Source organism: Poromitra crassiceps (assembly GCF_964638095.1).
Source record: "Poromitra crassiceps genome assembly, chromosome: 6".
Taxonomy (NCBI): domain Eukaryota; kingdom Metazoa; phylum Chordata; class Actinopteri; order Beryciformes; family Melamphaidae; genus Poromitra; species Poromitra crassiceps.
This window is the reverse complement of record NC_139627.1, coordinates 61,102,523-61,114,732: the sequence shown is the minus strand read 5'-3', so window position 1 is coordinate 61,114,732 and position 12,210 is coordinate 61,102,523. Positions and strand designations below refer to the sequence as shown.

At 44.8% G+C, this 12,210-nt stretch overlaps 1 protein-coding gene across 2 annotated transcripts in view; it reads left to right on the top strand.

Annotated features, from left to right (window-relative positions):
• Window positions 1–12,210, top strand: part of vps45 (vacuolar protein sorting 45 homolog) — a 66,988-nt gene that overhangs the window by 25,104 nt on the left and 29,674 nt on the right. For both annotated transcript variants that reach the window (XM_083638021.1, XM_083638020.1), the window contains exon 11: window positions 1,086–1,253. In XM_083638021.1, coding sequence (XP_083494147.1) covers window positions 1,086–1,253 — 168 coding nt within the window. The remainder of the gene's footprint in view (window positions 1–1,085; window positions 1,254–12,210) is intronic.

The window sequence follows — 12,210 nt, the reverse complement described above, 5'->3', positions numbered from 1 at the left end:
GTAACATCTTCACCTTCATCTGAGTTCAAACCAAGTGAGGAGGTGTACTGTAACATCTTCACCTTCCTCTGAGTTCAAATCACCGTAAAAACATCCTGCCTGAGTCCTAAAGACAAAACATAACCACAGGCCCTCGTATCTGATCTCCCCGTATGAGTTCTGACAAACAACTCAATCCTCTTTTCCTCCAGACCTCCACCCACACAAAGCCCTGACTCCACCCACACAGAGCCCTGACTCCACCCACACAGAGCCCTGACTCTGCCCACACAGAGCCCTGACTTCACCCACACAGAGCCCTGACAGGGACAATGCACATTAATAAACATAACATGTAAATGTGCCAGAGTTAAGGTGCTCTTATACTCGAGCAAAGCTCCGTGGGGGTGGGGCCCCGCGAGTCTCCGTGAGTCACCATGTAGACCTCGCGCTGGGGCAGATGCCATTATACTCAGAAAGTGATCAGCATGTATTGTACAATGGTGAGAACAGCCCGTGAAAAGTCGCAATGAAACGCTGTGCAGTACTGAGTGCGCTTTCACTCTCAAACGACCGCACATCAGCACATGAAGGACTCACCAAACTTGTTTTTACTGAAAGCCGTTTTTACTTCTCAGCCCTGATAGCCTACTCTGTGCTGCTTTTAATCTCTCTCAATCATGCTCTCAACACAACACATTTACTTGGTGAAATGACTAAAAACGAACAGTTGCAAATCTAAGTTTATAGCCTACCACATGGGTCAAGAAATGTGGTGAAAACACAGCTCAGTGTTCAGGGTTCAGTGGCTCGAAAGCAGCCATGTTTGGAGAGAAGCTTGCGCTGTTAGAAAAAAAATCAGGCACAACGCGAGCGGCCGCTGGAGCTAGCGAATAACCACGCCCAACAAATTTACGTAATTTGACGCGCCCGCCCCTCGCTCCACCCCCGCGCCCTTCACGGCAGGGTGAGCATAATTCAGCCTTTAGCCAGAAGGTAATTTTACATCTGCTGCCCCTGGACTGGTCTTAAGAGATCAAAAATAAAAAATAAAAAAAACTTTAAGAAGCCGTCTGTCTCTCTACCCCTCCCCCCCCTCCCTCCAGGCGTTTGTGGATAACTACCCTCAGTTTAAGAAGATGTCCGGCACGGTTTCTAAGCACGTGACGGTGGTTGGCGAGCTGTCGCGCCTGGTGGCCGAGCGCCAGCTGATGGAGGTGTCCGAGGCCGAGCAGGAGCTCGCCTGTCAGAACGACCACTCCAGCGCCCAACAGGTAACACACCAGTAACACACCAGGTAACACACCACTCCAGCGCCCAACAGGTAACACACCAGTAACACACCAGGTAACACACCACTCCAGCGCCCAACAGGTAACACACCAGTAACACACCAGTAACACACCAGGTAACACACCAGGTAACACACCACTCCAGCGCCCAACAGGTAACACACCAGTAACACACCAGTAACACACCAGGTAACACACCACTCCAGCGCCCAACAGGTAACACACCAGTAACACACCAGGTAACACACCAGGTAACACACCAGTAACACACCAGGTAACACACCACTCCAGCGCCCAACAGGTAACACACCAGGTAACACACCAGGTAACACACCAGTAACACACCAGGTAACACACCACTCCAGCGCCCAACAGGTAACACACCAGTAACACACCACTCCAGCGCCCAACAGGTAACACACCACTCCAGCGCCCAACAGGTAACACACCAGTAACACACCAGGTAACACACCACTCCAGCGCCCAACAGGTAACACACCACTCCAGCGCCCAACAGGTAATACACCACTCCAGCGCCCAACAGAGCCACTTCTTAACATGCAGTGGAATCCGTATTATAACCTGCTCCTAGCCGGTTGGCCTGCATGTTAAACAACAATTAGCCGGCCTATGCGCACTCCCGCGAGTCCGTATCTTATTCATCTCGCTCGCCGGTGTAAGATCCGGATTAGCGCAAAAGTAGCTGCAGTTAAACAGTGGCAAGTCATTATCCGCAGATACGGGTGTGGCTCTTCGTGACTCACTTCACTTCACTTCACGTTCACTAGTTTTTCCGCCCCCTGTATGTTGAGTGTTGGTGAAAAATAAAAATATAGCAGACGCTTTCGTTAGTGTAGAGCGCCGTTTAAAAGCCACACAAGCAGCCTCAGTCCCGCCGGCCAGCGCTGGACCCACTGTGAGGAAACACACAGGAGGAAACTGAAATGTCAAAACAGACATCCCTTGCTAGGCCAGTCCTTTTTTTAATCGAGATCATGCAACGACAAGTAGCCTACTTCAGGCAAGCAAGACGGCAGGAAAGAACCAGAAGCGTGCCTGCCACCGTCAAAAGCGAAAGCGACCCGACATAGGCTGTCAATTTAGCAGAGGTAAAAAGCCTTTTTACCTACTCGGGCGAATCAATCAATCAATCAATCAATGGCTCGCGCTTGGTTCGTATGATGAGGAGATTAATCAAAATGCTTACCACAAATAAAGCCACATGGGAGCCGAGAACCAGTGCAGGAGAGCTGCCGCGCAGGTGCCAGGTGAGTGGGAGAGATTAAGGTGCCTACGTAGCCTATTGCTGGAGATTCAAGTTGTGCGCTGTCGCACTTATTACTTTTAGCTAACGCTACGTTGTTTTTTCATCAAGGCAATGTCCAGAAGATATGTCCAGAAGATATGGGTTCATGAGTTTCTGCAAATGCAGATAGATAGGCTACAGTAGGAGCATGCATGTTGTCTGTTTCAATAACGAAAGCGTCCTTTACCGAGAACGACGTGCCGACCAATTAAATATTCTTGCTGCGAAATCGGCCTCTTAATGACAACACTGGAATAAATAAGATCGACTACGACTATAGAGGCTATAAAGAATGGACTATAGAGAAATAAATGGATTCAAAACGTTTATTTAGGAAACATAGTGGCCGGTAAATATTCGATAGGACCGGAATTTTGGAACATTACCGGCTGCACTGGCCATCTGGGAAGATGTCTAGCAGAATCCCTGGTTTGATTACAAATTCGCTAAAGCTGTTTCCTATCACATTTCTTGTTTTCGATACATGCTCCGCGCCGCACCCCCCCCCCCCCCCCCTCCTGCCGCCCACTGGCAGAAAAAACGGCTCATATCCAGTTGTTTCTTAACAAAGACCCCTCATGTTTAGAAAGGCAAAACCTGAAAATATCCTGCTCTGTCTAGCCTGACATGATCCAGAGTTCATGTTTAAAAGGCACTCTGTGTGTCGAGTCCCAGTCCCCAGTGTTCACGTCCGAGTCCAAGTCCGAGTCCAAGTCACCACAGAAGAGTCACCATTACTCAAGTCCTCAAAGTTGGGGTCTGCAGGCTTTTGGAATTTCATCATTTTAGGGGCAAGGCCATTTGGCTTTCGGTGTCACACATTTCTTTTAGGGCACAAAGTCCATTAGAGGATTTGGAACCTACAAATCAATAACTTGACTTTCTAATCAGAAAAAAAGGAAATGAAAAACATCAATTATTCACTTTTTTAACAAACATTTGAAGTTATCATATTACACACAGAGACACACACACACACACACACACACACACGCAGAGGGAGAGAGAGAGTAATGTCTGTCTGTCTGTCTTGTCTGTCTGTCTCTCTGTCTGTCTCTCTGTCTGTCTGTGTTCATTTGGGAGTGGATCTGAATCCAACTCAAGCCTCACAAACCTTGGCAAGGTGTGCGCTGTGCGCTCTGTCTCTCCACGTGCGCATCCAAGCCTCGCGCAAAACACAGCGCTTCCACGCATTTCTCTCGTAATCAGTGCTGATCAGGTTTCTGGATCCACTCTCCACTGGATCCATCACTGGTCAAAAAGTTTCTGCTCAGCTTTAGGTTACGATTTTATCTCAAATTTGGATTATTTCTGGTGCATTCCAGACCTGTATAAATTAGATGGTGTTCACCTCAACAACAAGGGGACCCAGCAGCTGACCGAAAATATCATACGTTACTTCGCTTTTAGTTTATGATATAAAACCCAGCATGACCCAGTCCAGAAATATACACCTCCCACCTTTAGCCTGGGTCCAGATGCTGGCCTTGATCCTGACGCCCCCTGCTGGCCTCTCTCCGTTCTCTCTCAGCATTCTGGCTCTGCTTTTCATAGCCCTGTCCCAGTCAATGCTGGCACTATGCCTCCTCTGTCCTGTACTGCTCCCATAGGTACCCAGTTCAGGCCTTCAAGTGGTAATATCTCCCGTATTCATACTATCATCTCCTCCCGTAGCTCTGTAATGATTTCTTCTAGAAGAAAGTCAGTAAACCCAAAAAACCTAGTCGATATCCCCTGTAACACAGTTCAGCATTCAGTGCCCTCCACCCCGGTTAAGCTAGCTCTGTTAAATGTAAGATCCCTGTCAAATAAGACATTAAGTTTTAAATGATTTTATAGTCTCCCAAAATTTAGACTTTATTATTTTTAAAAGAGACATGGATCAGGCCTGGTGAGAACTGCCCTCTTATTGAACTGTGCCCACCTAGTTACAGCTTTTTAAACTCTCCTAGGCTCACTGGCCTTGCTATAGTTTAAAAAAAAACTTAACTGCAGCCCTGCCACTGCAGTTAAGTGTCAATGTGTACAATTAACTTTGGCAACCCCATATGTTGTATTGTGCTCTATCGCCCTCCTAAATCTAGCTGTAACTTTCTAGCTGACTTTTCTGATTTTATATCATCTGTCCTTCTCAAATATGACAGGATCATTATGGCTGGAGATTTTAATATCCATGTTGATGATCTCTCAAATTCCTTTGCCCTGGAACTTTTAAATATCTGTGATTCTTTTAACCTTACACAACATGTATCAGTGCCTACACATGACCGAGGCCACACGCTTAACCTCGTTTTTACCCTCGGTTTGCCTGTAACTAGCCTCTCTGTTGAGGATTGTATCTCTGACCATAACATTGTTCTCTTTGACTCCTGTTTTTATGTTACCCCTTTGAATAGACGTACCAGACGCTCTCGCATTTTTAATAATCAATCTGCTGCAAAATTTTCTTCTGTTTTTACTGAACGTCGTAACAGTCTCCTCCTCCACTCAGATATAAACGACCTGGTCAGCTGTTTTAATGACATTTGTGCACAAACTCTTGATGCCATTGCCCCTCTTACTACCAGGTCGGTACGTGCCATGAATCCCTCCCCATGGATGAATGACACGATACGTCATTTGAAAAGGAACTGTAGACGAGTGGAGCGCATTTGGAAAAAGACTAAACTTCACATTCATCACCTCCAAATGAAAGAACTTTTATTTAATCTCAATTGCACCATTAAGAATGCGAGAACAGAATACTTTTCTGGTCTAATTAATGCCAATAAGCACAATTTGAGATTTCTATTTGATACAATCAATCAACTTCTTAATCCAGCTCCTCAAAGTGACATAGCTTGCTAAATATAGTGCCAGAGGCCACTTACTTGTGCAGTGTGGTGGTCTCAGGCGCATCCAAGGCGACACTCGTTGAGGGAGATAAGAGGAAGGAAAAGTAGGAAAGGTAGGAAAAGTTTGGTTGCCTACGCGTTTCGGCGCTATGGCCTTCGTCAGGGCAAAAGTTGTGTGCTCAGGTGTGCACGGAACTTGTAGTAGTTTGTGCTTCCGGTTAGGAAAATAAGTGTTTCCAGAAATACGTGAAAAAGATTGGTATCCAATTCCAAAATAAAAGTATGGAAAGTGCCATAGCTTGCTCTTTAATTAACTGTGATGACTTTTTATCATTTTTTGTGGAAAAGATCAATGGTATCCGATCAAACATCACCCTCCCTACTTCATCTACATCTCCCAACGGTACCTGCCCTATTCTGCTCACCCAATTTACTCAGATTTCTCTGCAAGACCTACTTGAGGTCGTAGCTCATATGCGCGCATCCTCCTCCCGTTTAGACTGTCTGCCTACTACATTTCTTAAAGAGGTTATTGATGTCATTGCACCCTCTTTGCTGCGTATTATTAATACTTCACTCTCCTCTGGTTGTGTCCCTGATGATTTCAAACTCGCAAGCGTCCATCCCCTCCTCAAACAACCCAGCCTTGACCCATCCGAGCTACATAATTACAGGCCCATCTCCAAGTTACCATTCCCATCAAAAATTCTGGGAAAGGTCGTTGCTAAGCAACTCCTGGAGGTGATAAATGGAAACGATATTTTTGATAAATTTCAGTCTGGCTTCCGCCAGCAGCACAGCACCGAAACAGCTTTGCTCAGGGTGACAAATGATATCCTCATGCATGCTGATGCGGGTGAACACACCATTTTAGTGCTGCTTGATTTAAGTGCAGCATTCGATACCATCCTGATAGAGAGGCTAAAACAATGGGTTGGTATTTCTGGCACTGCTTTGGATGGGTTCTCCTCCTACCTTTTAAACAGGTCATTTTCTGTGTCTTTTGGTGACTGTGTCTCTGCATCTGCTCCTCTGTCGTACGGGGTCCCTCAACGATCAATTCTTGGCCCCATCCTTTTTGGTTGTTACATGCTTCCCCTTGGTTTATTAATAAGTAGTTTCTGTAACATATCCTATAGGGGTGGGAGAAAAAATCGATTCACCTAAGTATCGCAATTTTTAATGTCACGATTTTTTTAATCGATCTTTTATTCCAGAATCGATAATCGCATTTTTTCTGTTTATGTATGAAATGTTCCCACTTTCATCAATCACATATAGAGCGCTTCCCTCTGCTCCGTGGCTCATACAGCCAATCATGTACCTTCTTAGTACAAGTGACACGGAAATAGCCAATCATTTAACAGACAAACTCCGAGTGCACCCTCCCCATGACCCGCCCCCACTCACACACAGCAAATCATATCCCTTGATCCAGAGCTGAGAGCCCCGACATCTCCTGCATGCAGCACTGTCGAGTTGCAGGAAAAAAGACAGTTTGTGTTGTACTCTGAAAGGGTTTCCCCTCCCTTGAATCAAATTGTACATTATCAGCTTTATTTTAGCATGCAAAAGTAGCGCGAGACCCATTCCTGGCTAATGATCGAGTCTCGCATTTTGGTCCCCCGCTGACGGCACTCGTTTGATCTCACCCGGCGTTACAAATAATTCGATGTGGTTGAGTTTCAATTCGTGTTAACGTAACGTGTTAACATGTGTCCTATCTATTAATAAGCGCCCGGGAAATTAACGTTAATGTTAAGACACCAATTTCACAAATACGGACGTCTGCCACGTTACTTTACGGAATGGCATCCGCAGCTCAATTCGCTTCTGTCAGCAGAGACAAAGTTGAACTGTTGGAAAGGTTTTACTTGTACTTTGGGACATGGAAGAATAAGTCATTGTGTCATCTATTGAACACAGCTTATGACTTTATGTCTTCTGCTTGGGCGGAGTCTTGATGCGTATATAAAACTGATATGGAGAAATGTAGCCTATCGCATTTTCAGCCAGGCAAGGCTTTTTCTCGCCCAACCACCGGCGCGCGGTCCCCAGCGCGGTCGCCCTCCAGCCCTACATAAGCCTATGACATATTTATAGTTAAGCAAGTCAAAGCAAAACCCAGGCGTTTCCACACCTCTGATTCACCTAACGTTAACACTACAACCCTGAAATACACGTTACCAAACGTTCTTTTAGAAGGCTGGCAATGCTAGGCTGTCATCAAAGTAAAACGTCACCATGTCTGTAAATTACTGCTTGCAGTTGCACTCAGAGCATGTATGTGTGTGTGTGTGACAAATTAGACCTACCTGTGTGCCTTGAAAATAAGGTGGTTCAAAATAAAGTGGCTATTATGCAACCTTTTTCTTATGTTTTTTGTTTATTAATTAAAATTATCAATAATTATCGATATAGACTGATATGAAAGATGTTATATCAATATACTTTTTAACTATATCGCCCAGCCCTACTCATGATATAATATACAGTCTCTAGAAGTGTATGATTCAACTTTTCCCATGTTCTAATCTAGTTTAAAAAACAAACTGAAAAAAGAAAAGAAAAAAAGAAACAAAAATCGCAATAAATCGTAATATCGAATCGCAATAATCGTAGAATCGCAATACTTAAGAATCGCAATATATATCGAATCGGCACCCAAGTATCGTGATAGTATCGAATCGGGAGATAAGTGAATCGGCACAGCCCTAATATCCTACCATTGCTATGCTGATGACACGCAACTATACTTGTCAGTCAGACCAAATGATCACAGCAACCTGAATATCCTCCAGGACCGTTTGGCTGCCATAAAGAATTGGATGTCTCTCAATTTCCTCCAGCTAAACTCAGAGAAAACAGAGATTCTGGTCATTGCTCCTGATCATTTTGCTAGAGATATTAATCAGGATTTAGGTCCCCTTGCAAATAACATCAAACCCTCAGCCAGAAACGTAGGCGTTATTTTCGACCCATATCTGAACTTTCAATTACATGTAAAAAAAACAGTTCAGTGCTGCTTTCTTCACCTCCGTAATATAGCAAAAATTAAATCAATCCTCTCAGCTAAAGATATGGAAACACTAATTCACGCTCTCATTTCCTCACGCTTAAATTACTGTAACTCCCTCTTTTCATGCCTCAGCGATGCTACCTTGTCCAGGCTACAACTTATTCAGAACGCAGCTGCAAGGCTTTTGACCAGGACTAGCCGTAGGTCCCATATTACGCCAATTCTGGCCTCCTTGCACTGGCTGCCAGTACGACAGAGAATCCAATTCAAAATTTTGATGATCACTTTTAAAGCTCTACGAGGCTTAGCTCCAACTTATATTTCTGAACTGCTGCAGTTTTACACCACATCAAGGCCACTTAGGTCCTCTGACCAAGAGCTGTTAGTGGTCCCCCGATCCAGACTCAGAACGAGAGGTGAGCGGGCGTTCTCTGTTCTGGCGCCTACTTTGTGGAATGGCCTCCCTCTTTCTGTGAGACTGGCTGATTCAGTGTCCACTTTTAAAACACTTCTTAAAACCCACTTATTTACACAGACATTTTATTAAATGTTATCCCACTGGCGTATTTTACTTATTTGCTGTACCTTTTGATTGCTGGATTGTCTGCACTTTATGGCCGGTGCGCCTCATCCCTTCTTATCACTTTATTTTAATTTGTGCTTGTTGATGTTGTTTCTTGCATTGTGTTTATTTGCCTATTTGCTTATTGTATTTTGTTTTATCCTGCTGCCTGTTTTTATTGTAAAAAGGTGCTGTGAAAGGTGCTATATAAATAAAGCATTACTTACTTACTTACTTACTTACTTACTCTGGTATTACGCATGATAGCCTAATTAAACAGACCGCAAACCCACCGTAATAGAAATGAGCCCAATAGTCATGTGGTTTAAAACAGGTCGCAGCAGCTTCTCCTCGCATTATCTTAACACATTGAGTGCCACAGCGCTTCAGTAAAATTGTCTGGAGCCTGTGCCAGATTCACTTCCATTCAGTTGAAAACAGCTATAGAATTTTTATGCCTCCGCCGGCGAAGCCAGGCCGAAGGCATTATGGATCCGGGTTGTCCGTCCGTACGTACGTACGTACGTACGGATGTCCGTCCGTCCGTCCGTACGGATGTTTGTTAACGCCATATCTGAGGAACGCCTTGACGGAATTTAATCAGATTCGCCTTAAACATTCACTTAGGCTCAAGGATGATCTGATTAGATTTTGGTGGTCAAAGGTCAAAGGTCAAGGTCACTATGACCTCTCGAACGCCATTTTCAAGCTTGTTAACGCGATATCTGAGGAACGCCTGGACGGAATTTAATCAGATTCGCCTTAAACATTCACTTAGGCTCAAGGATGATCTGATTAGATTTTGGTTGTCAAAGGTCAAAGGTCAAGGTCACTGTGACCTCTCGAACGCCATTTTCAAGCTTGTTAACGCGATATCTGAGGAACGCCTGGACGGAATTTCATCAGATTCGCCTTAAACATTCACTTAGGCTCAAGGATGATCTGATTAGATTTTGGTGGTCAAAGGTCAAGGTCACTGTGACCTCTCGAACGCCATTTTCAAGCTTGTTAACGCGATATCTGAGGAACGCCTGGACGGAATTTCATCAGATTCGCCTTAAACATTCACTTAGGCTCAAGGATGATCTGATTAGATTTTGGTGGTCAAAGGTCAAAGGTCAAGGTCACTGTGACCTCTCGAACGCCATTTTCAAGCTTGTTAACGCGATATCTGAGGAACGCCTGGACGGAATTTCATCAGATTCGCCTTAAACATTCACTTAGGCTCAAGGATGATCTGGTTAGATTTTGGTGGTCAAAGGTCAAAGGTCAAGGTCACTGTGACCTCTCGAACGCCATTTTCAAGCTTGTTAACGCGATATCTGAGGAATGCCTGGACGGAATTTCATCAGATTCACCTTAAACATTCACTTAGGCTCAAGGATGATCTGATTAGATTTTGGTGGTCAAGGGTCAAGGTCACTGTGACCTCTCAAACGCCATTTTCAAGCTTGTTAACGCGATATCTGAGGAACGCCTGGACGGAATTTCATCAGATTCGCCTTAACTCATTGAATGCCAATGACGACAGCTGTCGTCAATTCAAATACTGACGTAGAGTGCCAAAGACGACGATTGTCGTCAATTGCGTTTTTTGACGGTGGGACGTGGATCAATCCCTGATACATCTCTGGTACAACTATTGTAGCTATTGGAGGTCTATAACCTATTTTACAGAACCCTTAGGTGGCGACAGTGCTCTCCACATAACAGAAAGGCAAGGAAAAAACAAAGAAGAAGTCGTTATGGAAACGGAAATCGCATCGCATCCGTATGCATCGATATGCTGAAGCACGTTACTGCAGCTGTGCCTGCAGCAGCCAATCTGCTCCCACAATTGAGCCGCTCCGTGTCGGTTGCGACAGCACATCCGCACATCCACACCGTGGAGTTGTTATTATTCTCAACTGGAAGCATCGTTGCCGGTGACAAACACACGCGGAACGCTGTAAAAAAACTGGATGTTGCGCACCCTTCACTGTGCGCACAGCAAACTCAGCAGAGAGCCACCACAGACAGGAGGAGGAGTGTGCAGTTGAGGCGAGGCGGGGCGGGGCGGGGGGGGGGGGGGGGGGCACGCAGAGCAGCACGCAACACCCAGACAGACCCAGGCAGCAGGACAGGATTGACAAACGCAAGCCAGAATATCCGATGCCCACCAGCAGCAAATCAAGACCAGCAAGAAGCTGCAACCAGCAGCGCACGCAGGGGCCAGCGCTGCTGGTTGTAGCTAAAAATATTATTCTGACAAACAAAATTCCCTGGCCTAAACTGTTTTATTGAAGGAAATTATTTTTGAGGTGTGACTACATTAGAAAAGATTAGCTTCAGAGTCAGTGATGTGCTTGAAATGTTTAATTTCACAAAAGGCCAATTATCTCAGCTTCTAGAAAAAAATTGCTGTTTTTGGATGAATCAAGCTATCTTCTCCGGCTCATAACTAAAGAACGGAAAATGGGATCAATAAACTTTTTTTTGCAGATGATAGAATAGAGTCTCATCGTTCTTTGTGCGTGTTCAGTGTTTACATAGTAATATCACACAATATTCTGTGGGCCTCGAGAAATCACTGAAAACGCTCTGAAACTCTGGCACTGGGAGCGTCCGTTCTCCAAAAGTGGCTGGCACTCAATGAGTTAAACATTCACTTAGGCTCAAGGATGAACTGATTCCATTTTGGTTATCAAAGGTCAAAGGTCAAGGTCACAGTGACCTAACAAATGCCATTTTCAAGCTCGGTAACGCCATATCTCAGTAACACATTGACTAAATTTCTTCACATTTGGCTCAAATATCCAATTCTGCACAGAAACGCCTTGATGCAATTTCTTCCAATTTGGCTCCAACATCCACTTGGACTCAAGAATGAACTAATGGCGGAGGCATAAGTCCGCGTTGCGGTCGTTCTAGTTTCTATTAGGGCTATATTGACTTGGCTGGACTCTAATGAAACATTGGACACTCCTGCTTCTTCCAAAGAAGAAATTTTGTTTCTAGACAGTTCCATTATGAAATGACAGCCTCTGAAAGAAGAGCACTTTCAAGGGTTTTCTGCTGGGTTTTTTTACTTTTCAAGATATAGTCACTTTTATGAATACTTTTTGCACTCTAATTTCGAGCACATTCACTGACTCTGGCTAATGTTTTCTGGTGTGGTGACATGGTGTGGTTCTGTGCAGCCTGCGTGCCCCACCCCCCTCCCCCCCACCCCTTCCCTC